General features: G+C 42.9%; 1 protein-coding gene across 1 annotated transcript; it reads right to left on the bottom strand.

The window, feature by feature from the left end:
• Positions 1-5,202: 5,202 nt before the first annotated feature.
• On the bottom strand, positions 5,203-15,528 carry si:zfos-323e3.4 (volume-regulated anion channel subunit LRRC8C). The gene is made up of 4 exons (XM_041867364.2): positions 15,223-15,528; positions 11,842-11,990; positions 9,144-9,277; positions 5,203-8,841 (listed from the first exon to the last, which is right to left on the bottom strand). Exons 2-4 carry the CDS (start codon positions 11,980-11,982, stop codon positions 6,660-6,662), a joined length of 2,457 nt encoding a protein of 818 aa, XP_041723298.1. The 5' UTR covers positions 11,983-11,990; positions 15,223-15,528; the 3' UTR covers positions 5,203-6,659.
• Positions 15,529-19,329: the final 3,801 nt, after the last annotated feature.

Raw genomic sequence — 19,329 nt, 5'->3', positions numbered from 1 at the left:
GAGAACGGTGAGGAATCAGCCCAGAACTACACAGGAGGATCTTGTCAATGATCTCAAGGCAGCTGGGACCATAGTCACCAAGAAAACTATTGGTAACACACTACGCTGTGAAGGACTGAAATCCTGCAGCGCCCGCAAGGTCCCCCTGCTCAAGAAAGCACATATACAGGCCCGTCTGAAGTTTTCCAATGAACATCTGAATGATTCAGAGGAGAACTGGGTGAAAGTGTTGTGGTCAGATGAGACCAAAATGGAGCTCTTTGGCATCAACTCAACTCGCCGTGTTTGGAGGAGGAGGAATGCTGCCTATGACCCCAAGAACACCATCCCCACCCTCAAACATGGAGGTGGAAACATTATGCTTTGGGGGTGTTTTTCTGCTAAGGGGACAGGACAACTTCACCGCATCAAAGGGACGATGGACGGGGCCATGTACCGTCAAATCTTGGGTGAGAACCTCCTTCCCTCAGCCAGGGCATTGAAAATGGGTAATGAATGGGTATTCCAGCATGACAATGACCCAAAACACATGGCCTAGGCAACAAAGGAGTGGCTCAAGAAGAAGCACATTAAGGTCCTGGAGTGGCCTAGCCAGTCTCCAGACCTTAATCCCATAGAAAATCTGTGGAGGGAGCTGAAGGTTCGAGTTGCCAAACGTCAGGCTCGAAACCTTAATGACTTGGAGAAGATCTGCAGAGGAGTGGGACAAAATCTCTCCTGAGATGTGTGCAATCCTGGTGGCCAACTACAAGAAACGTCTGACCTCTGTGATTACCAACAAGGGTTTTGCCACCAAGTACTAAGTAATGTTTTGCAGAGGGGTCAAATACTTATTTCCCTCATTAAAATGCAAATCAATTTATAACATTTTTGACATGCGTTTTTCTGGATTTTTTTGTTTGTTATTCTGTCTCTCACTGTTCAAATAAACCTACCATTAAAATGATAGTCTGATCATGTCTTTTTCAGTGGGCAAACGTACAAAATCAGCAGGGGATCAAATACTTTTTTCCCTCACTGTATATACATAGATTAGAAATCACTGGCCACTTAAATAAATTGAACAGTAGTCACTTTAATAATGTTTACATATCTTGCATTACTCATCTCATATGTATATACTGTATTCTATACTATTCTACTGTATCTTAGTCTATGCCGCTCTGACATTGCTTGTCCATATATTTATTTATATCTTCTTAATTCCATTGCTTTACTTAGATTTGTGTGTATTGGGTATATGTTGTGAAATGATTAGATAGTACTTGTTAGATATTACTGCACTGTCGGAGATAGAAACACAAGCATTTCGCTACACCCGCAATAACATCTGCTAAACACGTGACCAATAAGATTTGATTTGGAAGCCCTCAAGGGCAATGTCCATGCTAAAACGGGTTATATCCATGAGTCTACCTCTATGGGCAAACCGGATCAGGTGCAGGTGTCCCCATAACACTTCTGAGATAACAATGTGGTGGTTTCATACAATTTCAAGAACATTCACAAATTCATATGTAGATTATAGTCAGAAATATTTGAAGGTTTATGAGTCTTCTCTTTGTGACTGTCATACCTTTGTATTTTAAACCCAATCAGTTGTGTTATTAATCTATTGTATTAGCATTTCTAAAAAAACATTTTATAGTCACAAGGCCTTTTCAAACTGCATTTTCGTAGCTCTGGGCTAAGGAGGCTGTTAGCCCTGGGCTAAGTGCAGTGTGAACGTGGCTACAGAGACCGTACGCTTCTAGATAGAGTACTTTACCTGAGGTAACATTGTCCATTGTATTCTGTTTTGCACTCATGAGTGTTAACCCCAAGGTGAGTCAACAAGGACATTTCTAATGACTCCACAATGGAATGTACTACACAGGGAAAACACTAAGGTAACGGCAGATATCTGGACACCTGCGCACGGACGCACGCACACAGGGCTGAATGAAGGCTCTGTTTGGTTAAGTGTGGTCCAGGCAGTTTACCCAAGTCCAGGCATTGAAGGGCACTGCCTGGCACAATGGATGTGTTGTTTGACTATGTGCCACAAGCCAAAATTCACCTAACAAAACATCCTTATCTCTTCTTCTCCTGAAAACTTCATTTACTTGGCATTTATCATTTCAGCATGCAGAACTACTTGTTATACTGTAGGCTATAGATAGACTAAAGCAAGCAGAGGCTTGTCAATGGTTGGGGGGAAATAATCTGATCCTAAATCTGTGCCTATGGGCAACCTGTATTTGGGGCTGAAATAGTGCTTAAGAAGTATGGTGACATGATGATAATGTTATGATAATAATGAACCTTCCTAGTCTGTTAACCAGTCGGTGTAGCTATCATTCCACTCCTTGCCACTCCTTGTTATGCTAAACATCTTTGGCAAATGACACGGAGAACAAGGAGTGGAATGTTAGCTAAACAGACTGGTGCCCATGCTAGATCTTTCCATCATACCGGATCAATTTATGTATATTTAGCATGCATGATGAAGTAATATAATGAGTCATTATGAGCTTATCACATCTGTTAGGATAGGAAACATTGACACAGTTCCTGCCTCCCAGATATAGCCTGGTCCCAGATCTGTTTGTGCCGTCTTGCCAACGCCTATGGTCATTATCACGCCAATGACCATAGGCATTAACAACACAGCACAAACAGATCTGGGACCAGGCTATCCCAGATATACAACACACTGAGTAACTTAAATCATGCAGTTGTTAAGCATTTCTCAAGTTTGCTGGAATTAAATTATATTGCTGGGAGGCACCTAGAGGAGATGAGATCAACTCCTATTTGTGTAAATATTGCATTATGATGACTAGACCTGTTGGCTGGTACACACCGAAACAAACATAACATGATACGCATTCAGAGACTTGTTATCATGCTCTACTTGCTAAGCAGCACAGTTTAGAGTCAACACCCAACCTATTACTCCTTCCGGGAACAATCCCTAGCCCCTCCTGTGTAGATCTGATAGTGATTTGATAGGTGTAAACAATATGGTAAGAACTTCACCCAGCCTATTCAAATGCAAGAAGAAGCAATTACCACACTTTGTGTACCTATCGAATTCTATCAGATCTACCAGAGTGTCTAGGCCAGAGGTTAGGGTTGCGTTAGGGCTTGTCTATGGCTCTGTCTCGGGGGGTTATTAAACTGGGTTGTGTCTTGACTAATCCTGGACGTCATTTCCAAACTCCAGATCAACCTTTAACTGACACTACTGCCTGAAAGGGAAAGGAAATGATTGGCAGAGCAGAGTGGGACACGTGTGTGTGCATGCGCATACCACGGACACACTGGCGTGACAAACCGTGTTGTCTGCACACCTTTGGACATTCCCACCTTCCAACCTAGCCTACTCCCCTTGCTCCAGCAGGAACAGGGAAGTGCAGTTTCCCTCCATTGGCCTCGTCTGTGATTGTGAGTGTGTGGGCTGGCCTGTGTGTTTGGTGATTACTGAGGTATGTATGTCCCTGGCTTGGCTGATATGAACCCTTGTTATGGAGACAAAAGGCAGGACATGACTGGGCTCCTTCTACAGGAGGAAAAACACAACACACTGACAACAGGAATGCTTTGGTGTGTTTGTGTGTGTTTACATGGCTGTGTCTGACCCAGTCCATTGTGACATTGTCCAGTAACTTGCATCTGTAAATAATCAGAATGGCCTGATGCCTTTTGTACATGTATGTATGTTCTAAACTGCCGCCTGATACCTCCTAGCAGTGTTGTAGTACTCCAGTCCAGGACTCAGACTTGAGTCACGATTTTTGGACTCGACCAGTAGTGACTGTCAGAAACCTCTCTTTGTTGCATAATTTACTGTACTAGCTACAACAGCAAATGTTAGAGAGCTGTATTATCTAGTTATCTGGACAATGTGCAACAATGTAACATAATTTGCATTAAAAAAAAGGGTTGAACAGCAGCTTAAAGCACTTCCAAGGGACTCCTGACTCGAGTATAAAGGACTTGTAGTCGAGGTTTAGTGACTTGACTACATCACTGCCTCCTACTATCATTATAGTATAATACTGTAGTGAAGTATGCAACCTGTTGAAAGAGCTGAGTCCTCATACTGCTACAGTATTACTACAGTTCAGTACTGTCAGCTGACTCCTCATACTGCTATAGTATTACTACAGTTCAGTACTGTCAGCTGACTCCTCATACTGCTACAGTATTACTACAGTTCAGTACTGTCAGCTGACTCCACATACTGCTACAGTATTACTACAGTTCAGTACTGTCAGCTGACTCCTCATACTGCTATAGTATTACTACAGTTCAGTACTGTCAGCTGACTCCTCATACTGCTATAGTATTACTACAGTTCAGTACTGTCAGCTGACTCCACATACTGCTACAGTATTACTACAGTATAGTACTGTCAGCTGACTCCTCATACTGCTATAGTATTACTACAGTTCAGTACTGTCAGCTGACTCCTCATACTGCTATAGTATTACTACAGTTCAGTACTGTCAGCTGACTCCACATACTGCTACAGTATTACTACAGTATAGTACTGTCAGCTGACTCCTCATACTTCTACAGTATTACTACAGTTCAGTACTGTCAGCTGACTCCACATACTGCTACAGTATTACTACAGTACAGTACTGTCAGCTGACTCCTCATACTGCTATAGTATTACTACAGTTCAGTACTGTCAGCTGACTCCTCATACTGCTACAGTATTACTACAGTTCAGTACTGTCAGCTGACTCCACATACTGCTACAGTATTACTACAGTATAGTACTGTCAGCTGACTCCTCATACTTCTACAGTATTACTACAGTTCAGTACTGTCAGCTGACTCCACATACTGCTACAGTATTACTACAGTACAGTACTGTCAGCTGACTCCTCATACTGCTATAGTATTACTACAGTTCAGTACTGTCAGCTGACTCCTCATACTGCTACAGTATTACTACAGTTCAGTACTGTCAGCTGACTCCTCATACTGCTATAGTATTACTACAGTTCAGTACTGTCAGCTGACTCCACATACTGCTACAGTACTACTACAGTACAGTACTGTCAGCTGACTCCACATACTGCTACAGTACTACTACAGTTCAGTACTGTCAGCTGACTCCTCATACTGCTACAGTACTACTACAGTATAGTACTGTGTACAACCCTTGATAGTGCTGACCTTAGATTCATCCTTCATTTATTTTTGACCATTGGTTGTGTGATTCACATGCCTGAAAGGTAGTTAAAACCACCAAGGGATGACAACAACAAAGGAATAAGAACGCTTCACTTGGGTCCACGTCATTCACTCATTACAGGTGGATTGTAAAATCATTGTGAAATACATTTGTGCATTGCATACCAGTGTAATCATTGTGTTGTTATGGTGTAAGAACACATTTCACTTTGTGAATGTACTGCAGTGTATCATAATGAAGCTTACAGTATTACTGTATATGATTAGCTAGTTGAATTGGCCTCCATCTAGTTTCAACTGATATGCATAAAACACAATGACCAACATTCATTCAATGAGTTACTCTCCAAGTCACTCAGCTAATGTAGGAAGAGATCAAACTCCCAAGAGACGGGCATTGAAAAGACTTCACTCTGCGTTTGTCACGTCTCCATGAGAGAGAGGAACCCTTTGTGCTGTATGAAACAATGAGTTGAACAGGATATAGGATAGCTTCCCCATCCCTTTTTACCCTCTGGCTGGATGCAACTGAAGTTCTCTCTTTAGAGATCTCAGAAATATGATTCCTCTTTTAGTACAAAACTAACCTACCAGGTAAATAAATTGAACAGGAGAGGTATAATCTTTGAGGAAAAGGAAACTGATACTCAGATGTTTTCATCCCAGTACCTTGTATTATATGTGTTCATATCACCCTCCATCCTTTCTATGGCATAAAACAGTCCCCTCAAACTCACTCTGCCAGTTTTTCTCTGTAAACGTAGGCCTCTAATCAATCCATATCATGGAAATTCAGAGTTACATAGTTAGTGGAGGCTGCATTCACGGTAAACTTTGCATATGTCGGCTCAATCGGAAATTACCTTTACATTTTTTATAGCGTGCAATCTGTAACGCTTTAGCGAATAGTCCCCTTAACAAGCCTGCAAGGCAGCCTTCATGAGCAACGATGTTCAAGCTGCCAACAAGTTAAATAAAAAAAAGATAATGATCATATGACATATGCTTTAAGGATGACATTTCTTCAAGGACACTTTTGATAGACATCTTTGTATTAAAAAACATTTAAAAAAGTATAGTCAAGACAATAAGTAGGTGAACATGATTTAAAGATGATTTGACCAAAATATATTACATTTGCTAATTATTCTATTGCTATACTGTATGTCCCTCCGAAATGTGCGAAAAGTCCTTTCTTGATCCTTATATGCTACGGTATGTCCATAGTTCCTTCCTTCTCGTACTTTCGGATTCATATTCTCGGATTTGCCTTTAAAAAAGTTAATCCCTCATGTCCTCACAACTGCAAACCCACCCAGAGGACCAATCATTTCCCACGGAGCTGAAATCTCTGACCAATCAAGTGTTACTAAACCTGACCCTTTATCCTATCTCTCAACTGTTGTCAGCGGCTTACGCACCAGGAGGAGTAAAAAGCCCTTTAAAGTAAGTAAAGTAAGTGTCTCTCAACTGTCTTTCATCCTGCTCCGTACATCCGACGGCAGTAGATCCAGCAGGTTGTCCTCTACCACAAGATTACTGGTCTTCAACAGGGGACAATCCCCTATCTCCGAGGGTAGAGACTCTAGCCTGTTCCCCTTGAGCTCCAGGCGCACTAGCTGGGCCAAGTTAGCCACCCTGGGGCTAAGCGAGAGCAGGCAGTTGTTTCCCAGCGCCAGGGTCTTGAGCCTCTTGCAGGAGAACAGCTCCTCCGGCAGCTGTTCCAGGGAGTTAAAGGCTGCTGAGAAGAACTGGAGACTCTGGAGTATCCCTACCTCGGCTGGTAGCGATGTGAGCTGGTTGTGGGTCAGGTTCAAGTGCCGGAGCTTGGTGCAGTAGAAGAGACGTGACGGAAGTTTCCGGAGCTTGTTCCAACTGACGTTCAGCGTCTCTAAGGACTTCAGCTTAGCAATGTGCTCAGGGATGTAGGTGATGCTGTTGTGCCAGAGACGAAGAGTTACCAGGCGCCGGCAATGTTGTAGACTCAGGATCTCCTCTACTGTAGTCAGCTTGTTTTCCTTCAGGTCCAGCTCCTGCAGGCTTGATAGGCTGAAGACCGCGCTGGGGATGCGCTCCAGCTCGCATCCTGTCAGCTCCAGAGAGGCCAGGTTGGTTAACTTCTTCAGGCTGCTGAAGGCTTGGAGTTTGAGGCCCTCATTATAGATGCAGAGACGCTGGAGGTTGACTGCCACGTCCCCGACACTCGGAGGGATCTTGATTAGGCGGCTGCGAAGCGTCAGGACTCTTAGAGCTTTGAGTTCTCTCAGGGAGTCTAAGGTTGCACTGCGGGAGAGTTCGTGGGTCAACGGACCACTCAGGTGGAGCTCTTCAAGACTCTGAAGTGTGTACATCCACATTGGTACCTGCTCCAGGCCCTCAAAGGCTAGCCGGAGGACCTTGAGGTTCTCTCTGAGGTGGGTCAGGGCAGCCAGCTGGAGCTTGGCAGGGCAGTGGATGAGGGACAGCTCCTGGAGAGAACCTAGCTGGATCACACTGGAGGAAATAGTCACATTGTTTAGCAGCTCCAGTTTGAGAGATTCCACTTCAGGGACATCAAAGACGGTGTCGGGGAGACCTGGGAGCATGAAGAGATGGAGTTCCTGGCGGTTGTCAGCATTCCGGGAGAGGCGGCCCCGGAGCTTTTTACCGGTCCACTCGTGGTTGAGGTTGACCTGGCGAAGACGGCTCTCGCTGACCTCGGAGAGGAAGACAGCGAAGCGTTTGGAGTAGAGCGCGTCGTACTGGTCGCTGAGGTGGAGGAGGAACGCAAAGTCGTTCTTGACGTCTGGGATGTCGTTGATGCCCGTCTCCAGTCGAACATGCTCAAAGGAGTACTCTTTAAGAGGTCGATGGAAGAGCCAATAGAGGGTGTAGATGCACAGAAGTCCGTAGACTCCCACAAAGCAGATGTAACAGTAACACAGCTTGGAGAAGAGGTGGGCTTTGGTGTGGTTGCAGCAGTAGATGTCGAAGCCGGTCAGCTCCGGAGGAACTGAGCAACGAACTACAATCTCAATGTTGGGGACCAATGCGGTGCTGTAACAGGTGATGAGGACGAACTTGAAGACCTTGAGGGAGGTCTGGAGAACGTACATCAGGTAGAGCAGATCCGCCTCCTCCACATGCGTTCTGAACTTCTTCACCTTCTCGAACAGAGCTTTAGCCTGCTCCCCTTCCTTCTTGTCCAGGAGGGAATCTGCTGGCTGTAGTTCCGGGTTCTTCTTCTCTGGATTTGACTTGATGGACGACTGCCGGAGAAGTCCCACCATCTCCTCCTCCACCCCTGGCCCACTGTCCGGCGAGGCAGCGAACGCTGATGCCATCGACTTCGACATGGTGTTCTTCCTCCATATCACCATCTTTTCCTCGCCACGCTCCTCAGACACCTCACTCAGTGCCCGGGTGGTCCACGGCGAGTCGAAACACTTCCCCAGGATGGTGACAAAGATCTCGATCTTGGACGACGTCCCAGGGAACTTAAACCAGAAGCTGCTGGCCACCATGAAGATCAATGTGTGGATTACCACCAGGTAGGGGAAGTACTTGCCATACCAGTGCACGGCCCGTTCGTAGCAGTAGTGGTTGACGAAGATGTACTGGTGGATGTCAAGGTTGTTCTTCCGTCCGTGCACCTCCCGGATGATGGGGCTGTAAAAGAAGAATTTGGATAGTCCATCTGTAGATGCTGTACAGACTATCAGTAACATTTCAACTAAATATCTACTAACCCTAGCTCTAACCCAAATACTATTTGAACCCTAAACCTAACCCTTATTCTAAACCTAACCCTAACCTTAGCAAGAAGTTGCTTATCAACCGAATAAATTGTGACTAGATTACTTTATTGTCTGTGGTCAAAAGGACACAGAGATATGTATTTTTGCTTTATCTGGACACCAGAGTTCCCTACTAGGAGCTGGGATTCTAACCTCTAGCTCTAGGCTACCTACCTGACGGGCTTGACTAAGGTATGGTGCTCCCATGTCTCGTTCTCCCTGTGGCTGCGGATGTGGCTGCAGTCGATGGCCTCTGGAGTTGAGCTGGAGAAATGGCTGGGAAGGCAGGAGATCTTCTCCTGGGTGAGCTATGATGGAGAGAGGGAGGGAAAAAGAGAGAGAGAAGCAGAGTGAGTGCTATTGGAAAGATTAGGCAATGGAACAACATGCAGAGTAGCCTACGGCTAATCACCTACATAACATAAGGCTTAGATTTTTTGGATCTATTTCTTTCCTGTTCCAGTTGATATCTAACAGACATGGGTTCAAATAGTATTTGTTTTCTTTGAACCCAGGTCTGATATCAACCAATGATTAGGATCGTGTGATGAGAAGATTATAATAATAATAATAATAATAATAATAATAATAATATGCCATTTAGCAGACGCTTTTATCCAAAGCGACTTACAGTCATGCGTGCATACATTTTTACGTATGGGTGGTCCCGGGGATCGAACCCACTACCTTGGCGTTACAAGCGCCGTGCTCTACCAGCTGAGCTACAAATATGGAGTTCGTGACTTGATTCCAGGGGAAACACTGGTCGATTTAGCAGCGGCGGTGCTAAATGCATATAGGGGAAACACTGGTTAATGTGTCTCTGTTTTCCCTTCCCACTTGGAGGTCACCACCACTGATAAGAATGCTTTGGTACATGGCAGGAGTAGATTCAAACAGGACACACTAATCAAATCAAAAATATTTTAAGAATCCAGGGCCAAAGACTTTCTGTATATGATTGTACGTTAATTCGCTTTTTAAATTGTCCTCACATATTTACATTTACATCATTTAGCAGACGCTCTTATCCAGAGCGACTTACAAATTGATGCATTCAACTTATGAAAGCCAGTGGGACAACCACTTTTTTTTATTTTTTTATTTTTTAAAAAGTTATTCAGGACACAATTATATTCAGGACACAATTATATTTCATTTACATAAGGTAAGTAATGCCATGTATTTTAATTTCATATACTGTAGGCACACCTATACTTATCGCTACAGGCTACACACTGCCAAAATCTGTCAAGATCCAACCGTTCCATTAGGTGCTTACATTCAGCTGTTGCAATGATGCCCCGGGGGCTAATGTGCTTTAATGACGCACTCCAGCTACCTTTTGAAATGTTCCTGTTGAAAAACAATATCCCAAGTATAAATACAGTAATATACACACTTAAGGGTAAAAAAAATAGCTTCAAGGGTTGGCCATCATTACTCTGACTGATGTCATCGGCCTCCATAGCCACAGGAAGTAAAGGTGCTGAGGGTGCTGTAGCACCCACTGATAAATCACAAGAAAAAAATAAAAGAATATTATATGAAAAATATCCCCCAACACCCCCGATTAGAACGGTGCCTTCAGAAAGTATTCACACCCTTTGACTTTTTCAAGTGTTACAGCCTGAATTTAAAATTGATTAAATTAAGATTTGTGTGTCACTGGCCTACACACAATACCCCATAATGTCAAAGTGGAATTATGTTATTTATCTTACAAATTAATACAAAATAAAAAGCTGAAATGTCTTCAGTCAATAAGTACTCAACCCCTTTGTTATTGCTAGCCTAAATAAGTTCAGGAGTACAAATCTGCTTAACAAGTCACATAATAAGTTGCATGGACTCACTCTGTGTGCAATAATAGTGTTAAACAAGATTTTTGAATGACTACCTCATCTCTGTGCCCCACACATCCAATTATCTCTAAGGTCCCTCAGTCGAGCAGTGAATTTCAAAGACAGAAACCAGGGAGGTTTCCCAATGGCTTGTAAAGAAGGGCACCAATTGGTAGATGGGTAAAAATAAAATAAAAAACAGACGTTGAATATCCCTTTGAGCATGGTGAAGTTATTATTTACACTTTGGATGGTGTATCAATACACCCAGTCACTACAAAGATACAGGTGTCCTTCCTAACTCAGTTGCTGGAGAAAAAGGAAACCACTCAGGGATTTCACCATGAGGCCAATGGTGACTTTAAGACAGTTACAGAGTTTAATGGCTGTGATAGGAGAAAACTGAGGATGGATCAACAACATTGTAGGTACCAATACTAACCTTATTGACAGAGTGAAAAGAAGGAAGCCTCTACTAAATATTTCAAAACATGCATCCTGTTGGCAACAAGGCACTAAAAGAAAACTGCAAAAGAAAATTGGAAAAGCAATAAACCTTTTTCCTGAATACAAAGTGAAAAATCCAATACAACGCATTATTGAGTACCACTCTCCATATTTTCAAGCATAGTGGTGGCTGCATCATGTTATGGGTATGCTTGTAATTGTTAAGGACTGGGGATCTTTCAGGATAAAAAAGAAAAGGAATGGAGCTAAGCACAGGCAAAACCCTAGAGGAAAACCTGGTTCAGTCTGCTTTCCACCAGGCACTGGGAGATGAATTCACCTTTCAGCAGGTAAATAACCTAAAACACAAGGCCAACTCTACACTGGAGTTGCTTACCAAGAACAATTTTTTTTATTTAATCCATTTTGAATTCAGGCTTTAACAACAAAATGTGGAAAAGTCAAGGGGTATGAATACTTTCTGAAGGCACCGTACTTATCATAGAATTAAAAACGTATACCTTCAAGGTATTGTATAGGGGTCATTAATTGGTGGTTAGTTTGTATGAGTTTAGTCTTACCTGTAAGGTGCATCCGAACACTCCGATCATGAGCATGGCGATACATAGGTATTCCGAGAACACGTCCCACCATGGCTTTAGAACCCGGAACTCTGGGTTCTGTGATGAGGCAAAGTTCCGAAACTCAGTTACTGGTATCATCCTGATCACTGTAGCAAAGTGAGGAAGAAGAGGAGGAGGCAGAAAGAATGAGGAAGTGACCAGTTGAGGATTAAACCAAAAATAAGCATATCATAAACAACATATTACTATATCATAAAGTATGGCTTTAGTTATAGTCACTATATTACAACATATATATGTTTAAGGTTATAGTAAGCCCACCCCACAATAGAAAACGCAGGTTGACGTTTATTGTCATGAATTTTGCCCTGGAGGCAGAACCGAGTGATTTCCGCATGGCCAGCTGCAAAGTCAAAATCGGCTATATTGTAAAAATTCATGAAGACAAAAATGATCTTTTTGGTCTATATTTAAAGTTAGGGTTAGGGATTAGGGATAAAATCAGGTTTGATGTCTTGTGCCAGCTAGTGACCACTCTGCAGAGCTGCCTACAGGGTGCCCCAGTATCTGTGAGTTAGAAACCTCTAGCGCCCAGGAAGCTCCCATTCAATCTCCCATTCACCAACTCTGAAACGTTATAATGTCAAAATATGTTTGTTACTCACCAAAGAGTTTTGCTGAGCAACTATCTTCATTTACCACCGTTACGGCCGGTATGTGCTTTCAAAAAAGGTGTAAATAAAAATGTACAAGCAACCTTTTTTGGAAGTGCATACCGGCCATAACGGGAGTAAATGAAGATAGTTGCTCAGAGAACATTTTCTGAATAACGAACGTACACTCAATGGCCAATTTATAGGTACACCCATCTAGTACCGGATTGGACCCCCCTTTGCCTCCACAGCAGCCTGACTTTTTCGGGACATGGCGTTCAATCGTTGCTCAATTGCTATCGAAGGATCTAACATTTGCCAGGAAAAACTTCCCCACACCAGTACACCACCAGCCTGTACCGTGACACCAGGCAGGATGAGGCCATGGACTCATGCTGCTTATACCAAATCCTGACTCTGCCATCAGCATGATGCAACAGGAACCGGGATTCGTCGGACCAGGCGATATTTTTCCAGTCCTCATTTGTTCAGTGTTGGTGATCGCGTGCCCACTGTTTTTAGCTGATAGGAGTGGAACCCGGTGTGGTCGTCTGCTGTAATAGCCCATCCGTGACAATGATCGACGAGTTGTGCGTTCTGAGATGCCATTCTGCATACCACTGTGGTACTGCGCCGTTATTTGTCTGTTTGTGGCCCGCCTGTTAGCTTGCACCATTCTCTGTAAACTCTAGACACTGTCGTGCGTGAAAGCCCCAGGAGGGCGGCCGTTTCTGAGATACTGGATCCGGCGTGCCTGGCACCGACGATCATACCACACTCAAAGTCGCTTAGGTCACTTGTTTTGTCCATTCTAACGTTCAATCGAACAGTAACTGAATGCCTCGATGCCTGTCTGCCTGCTTTATATAGCAACCCACGGCCACGTGACTCACTGACTGTAGGAGCGATCCATTTCGTGAACTGGGTGGTGTGCCTAATAAACTTGCCACTGAGTATATTTTGACATTATGCCGCTTGCAGAGCTGGTGAATGGGAGTTTTAAAATGAGCTTTCTGGGCATTAGAGAGGTCTCTAATGCACAGATATCCAGGAGACCTCCAGGGCAAGATTAATGACACTAAATGCCAACTACTTAGAAAACTCATCTGACACAAAGACTGGATTATAAGCAACATGTCTCTACCTGATAATAACCAATAATTTAGGAAGAAAGATTTATTTAGAGTTTTCGAAAGGGGTTGGGGAGGGAATAGAATGTGTTTCTCCTGATGTGTCTCCTACAGTATCTATGAGCCTTGCATGGAAAAATGAGGGGCTGTCCTGTAGCCGGTACTGTAGTCCAAAGTGGATAAACTACGCTGAACAAAAACATAAACGCAACATGTAAAGTGTTGGTCCCATGTTCCATGAGCTGAAATAAAAGATCCCAGAAATGTTCCATACGCACAAAAGGCTTATTTCTCTCAAATGTTGTGCACAAATTTGTTTACATCCCTGTTAGTGAGCATTTCTCCTTTGTCAAGATAATCCATCCACCTGACAGGTGTGGCATACAAGAAGCTGATTAAACGGCATGATCATTACACAGGTGCACCTTGTGCTGGGGACAATAAAAGGCCACTCTAAAATGTGCAGTACACAATTCCTAGAAGCTGAAAATGTCCCAGTTCTTCCATGGCCTGCATACACACCAGACATGTCACCCATTGAGCATGTTTGGGATGCTCCAGGTTGACGTGTACGACAGCGTGTTCCAGTTCCCGTCAATATCCAGCAACTTCGCAAGCCATTGAAGAGGAGTGGAACAACATTCCACAGGCCACAATCAACAGCCTGATCAACTCTATTAGAAGGAGATGTGTCGCGCTACATGAGGCAAATGGTGGTCACACCAGATACTGACTGGTTTTCTGAACCACGCCCCTACCTTTGTTTTAAAGGTATCTGTGACCAAAAGATGTATATCTGTATTCCCAGTCATGTGAAATCCTTAGATTTGGGCCTAATGAATTTATTTAAATTGACTGATTTCCTTATATGAACTGTAACTCAGTAAAATCTTAGAACTTGTTGCATGTTGCATTTATATTTTTGTTCTGTATAGTATGACAATACAACAACGGCTGATCAACAAAGAGAGGTCTCTCTCTTTAAGGAAAGTGATACAGTTGAGGTAATCATATCTTGGGTGTTCACTGTTGGTATAAGCCTCTAAATTCAAGAGGTACATGACTATTTCACAACAGGCTTAGTAATGTTGTCTCCCACGTGTCAGTGGATTTAAAGCAACTAGCCTAGCTAATGACTGAGAATGCAACTATTTCATTCTGAAAACTTTACTTATATTGACCAAAACTATGAACATTTCAACATGCTTTGTGAAAGTAGCTTACACTTTTATAGGGTAGCCAGTCTATAACTTATCCTATAAGTAATAAAACGGACACTTTATGACACATGTATTACAGTGCACTACCCAATGAATCAGGAAAACACAGACTATTGCACATGAGCCAATTGATTTTACAGTTCGTTATGGCCACCGCCATACCTTCTGAGAAAAACACCTGTCAGACAAAATTGAAGACCTCATCTTCGTTTACAAAAGTATAGGCTTAGACTATAAATTCACATAAACTCTTTTCAAAACAATTCATAGGAGTTATTTTTTAAGTTAAAATGTATTAAGGATAAAGAATACGTTTAAATAACCAAAAGTTCTCATATATTTCTGATATGAATTGTTTCAGAACGGGCAATTTACCTGAGCTCGTGCGAGATCCACAGGGGGAGGGGGGTAGTCCGCGAGTTGCTCTCCTAAAAGAAAGTATCAGAACGCCGACGCATTGCTGCCGGGCAAGTCAATAGGCTATTGATGCCGGGAAATCCTTCTTGTTTTCGGCTTTTAGTCGATGACAACATGGACCCAAGTTTAAGTTTGAGATAGTTGTTTGAGTGTGAGGTGTCGTTTAGTAGCCTACCACGCCACACATGATTGTCGAAGTCCATACAGGTAATACAAGCCTTCTGCCTCCTAAAACACGTACGACGCATCGACGCTCAATCTTCCTTTGACTGGCCCACCCAGTGACAGTCATGCCAACAAAAAAAAAATCAACGGATGTGTCAATGTTTTGCTTACATAGGCTATTAAATAAGAATGTCACCTTGACATTGATCTAGAATAAAGAGAAGTACATCATCATTATTATTCAGCATGTTTTGTTTCTTTCTTGGTCTGTATAATAATTTCTAGGCAGGAAAGTAGCCTAGCTGTCGCTAAGGAAACTCAACTCCATTAATTTCAATGGAGCCGAGTTGCGATGAGTGTCGGCAGTGTACCTCTGACCACATCGAGTCGGAATCAGTCGATACTTACAAAAATGCCCATTCTTTAATGTTTACCTTGTACCTATGTTTGTCCTGTGTAACTGCATTCCTTTATTTGGGTGCTGCAATCAGCAGTTTTTTAAAATAAAAATAGCATTTTACCGACCTCCACCAAGGGAGCCGTTGTTAATGGAGAAGGGGCAGCTCAGTTTTGGCAGGGGATGCATAGAAAGCAATGTTTTAAATCAAAAACGATGCATTGCAACTCCCACTGACAACTCTATAACAATCAGGACAAGCACAGGTACACAGTTAGCATTAAATAATTGATCTTTATACAAGTAACCAGAAGACTGGTAGTGCATGTTTGAAGTGGTAAACTTCATACATTTCGCAGCGCAATTTGACAGACATCACATAGAATGCTATTTTTTTTGCAAAAACTACAGATTAGCAACACCCAAAGAAAATAACGCAGATCACCATGCGCAATGCCAAGTGTCGGCTTGAGTGGTGTAAAGCTAGCCTCTAATGGACTGGAGTAGTAGAAACACGTTCTCTGGAGTGATTAATCACACTTCACCATCTGGAAGTCCCGACAGACAAATATGGGTTTGGCGGATGCCAGGAGAAGGCTACCTGCCCCAATGCATTGTACTAACTGTAAAGTTTGGTGGAGGAGGAATAATGGTCTGGGGCTGTTTTTCATGGTTCGGGTTAGGCCCCTTAGTTCCAGTGAAGGGAAATCTTAACGCTACAGCATACAATGACATTCTAGACGATTCTGTGCTTCCAACTTTGTGGCAACCGTTTGGGGAAGGCCCTTTCCTGTTTCAGCATAACAATGCCCCCATGGACAAAGCGAGGTCCATACAAAAATGGTTTGTCGAGATCGGTGTGGAAGAACTTGACTGGCCTGCACAGAGCCCTGACCTCAACCCCATCGAACACATTTGGGATGAATTGGAACGCCGACTGCAAGCATTTTACATTTTACATTTTTGTCATTTAGCAGACGCTCTTATCCAGAGCGACTTACAGTTAGTGAGTGCATACATTATTTTGTTTTGATTATTTTTTTAAATATTTTATTTTATTTTTTATACCCCCCTTGGGAATCGAACCCACAACCCTGGCGTTGCAAACACCATGCTCTACCAGCTGAGCTACATCCCTGCCGGCCATTCCCTCCCCTACCCTGGATGACGCTGGGCCAATTGTGCGCCGCCCCATGGGTCTCCCGGTCGCGGCCGGCTACGACAGAGCCTGGATTCGAACCAGGATCTCTAGTGGCACAGCTAGCACTGCAAGCCAGGCCTAATCGCCCAACATCTGTGCCCAACCTCACTAATGCTCTTGTGACTGAATGGAAGCAAGTCCCCGCAACAATGTTCCAACATCTAGTGGAAAGCCTTCCCAGAAGAGTGGAGGCTGTTATAGCAGCAAAGGGCAGACCAAATCCATATTAATGCCCACGATTTTGGAATGAGATGTTCGACGAGCATGTGTCCACATACTTTTGGTCATGTAGTGTATATGGAGTTGAGTTTAGGCTACTGTTCTAAATCTACTGTAGCCCAGTGCCTATTTGGCATTCCGCTGCCAGATTCACCAAGGGAATGCAAAATGTCAAGTCATCATGAATGGCCTGTACTTACTATTAATTACTGGGGTTATAGCCTACAGCTTGTAGTTACATAATAAAATAAGAAATAATATTGAACAAATATGAAACATTAAACCATTAATAATAAAATATGTAAACTATGAATGTTATTTTGCTAATTTAATCCAAAATCCACATCAACGTTATCATCAATAACTGGTATGACGAAAATCTGTGTTTAGGCGCCATCTTGTGGCAACATGATGCAGACCACAGAGTTTCTAAACCCAGAGGAGCAACATCGCGAGACTTCTGGGAACGCTTGCGAATCAGACCAGGCCGGGGTTTGGCCTTAGAGAAGTCAATGAGAGAAGTGAAACATTCTTCCTTAGTTGTACATTTTTTCGAAATGTAAAAGGCACAACCTAGATTCGAGCCAATGTCTTAAGTAGTTGAGCATGTTATTACTCTAACCTCGTGAAATTGACAAACTGACAAGTTTTCATTTTCGTCAAAACTTTATAGCGAAGGCCGTGCCTTTAACTTGAAGGCCTGCACATGCGCAGTTCTGCGTGAGACGACCGTTAGACCCGAAGACGTGTTCTGCGCATGAGTTTAGCCAGCCAAAGTCGCCATGACGTCGCCTACAAGCGTGATCGGGGATTTCTATTGGATTAGCAGTTTCTGCCCATCTTCGTACTGTCTTTGTGCAGACACTCCCTGATCAGGGCCCGGTATCCCAAAAAGCATTAAGGCTAAATTCATCAATGGTTCTAACGATGAATTTAGCTTTAAGATGCTTTTGGGAATCCGGATCCAGGTGCCTTTCTCTCAAAGCTAATTGGAGTATTGCTAAACTAGGATCAGATCACCCTGTTAATCTTATTCATTATGATCAAAAAGGCAAAAACGTATCCTATATCAGCACTCCTAAAATCAGATGCTGTGTGAATACGAGCCCAGAACTGGGATTTCGACAAAGAAACATATGCCACGGTTAAAATAAACATTATTTTAATATACAATGTGTTTTGTACAGTGTGTGTTTGCTGAAAAATGTACAAAGCATTTCTTTATTCTATTACATTTGTTTTAACTTCTGAGAAGAGGAAAAAAAGTCCCTTTCAAAAGAGGCAACATATCTTTACAAATGTTCAAATTTAGGCATTCAACAGGCATGCCTAAATACAATGCATGCTGCTCATTATCAGGAAAACAACAATATCAGAGTCCAATTTTAATACAAAGTCGTTGTTGTCAGTCAAAGCAAACAAGGCCAGAAAATGAATAAATAAAAAACGTCACCTCTTAAATTCTTCTGTACAAGACTCTATTGGAATAGAATATCAATGTACAAAACATCACTAAAAACTTAGTTTAAACCGCTGTTACAAATACATTTCTTTAAGTAGCCCTTCCTAAATGGCACCCTTTTCTCCATTTAGTTTTGGCTGGCTCCGGCCCACTGACATTTTCTTCTCCATCCATAGAGCAGCGGAATTCAATTCAGCGTGAGTCATCAGGCAATTTTTAGTGCACAACTCTTGATAAGGGCCCATAGGGCTCTGGTCAAACGTAGTGCACGACATAGGGAATAGGGTGCCATTTGGGACTTACCCTTTCCTTTCCTTCTCATTTAGTGACATTATCAATGTGACTTAATCCACAACAATGGTCACTTGACTTGTGGTTTGGCCAGATGTGTGTACAAGTGTTAAAACCCAATAGCAATCGCAAGGGGAGTTTGGAGATATATTTGTGTGTAATGTTTAAACATTCATTGACACTTTTGTCCTCATGGGCAGACCTTGTGAGTTTCCTACTCTAAAAACGATTCAGTGCTACAGTATTCTCATTCTCTTTATGATTGGTTTGCGACGGTATTGAGCCGATAGTATCTAGACTCAGTCTTGGGGCTCTCTAGGCGTACTTCGA

The sequence above is a fragment of the Coregonus clupeaformis genome, chromosome 38 (assembly GCF_020615455.1).
Source record: "Coregonus clupeaformis isolate EN_2021a chromosome 38, ASM2061545v1, whole genome shotgun sequence".
Taxonomy (NCBI): domain Eukaryota; kingdom Metazoa; phylum Chordata; class Actinopteri; order Salmoniformes; family Salmonidae; genus Coregonus; species Coregonus clupeaformis.
This window is presented reverse-complemented; position numbering and strand designations above follow the sequence as displayed.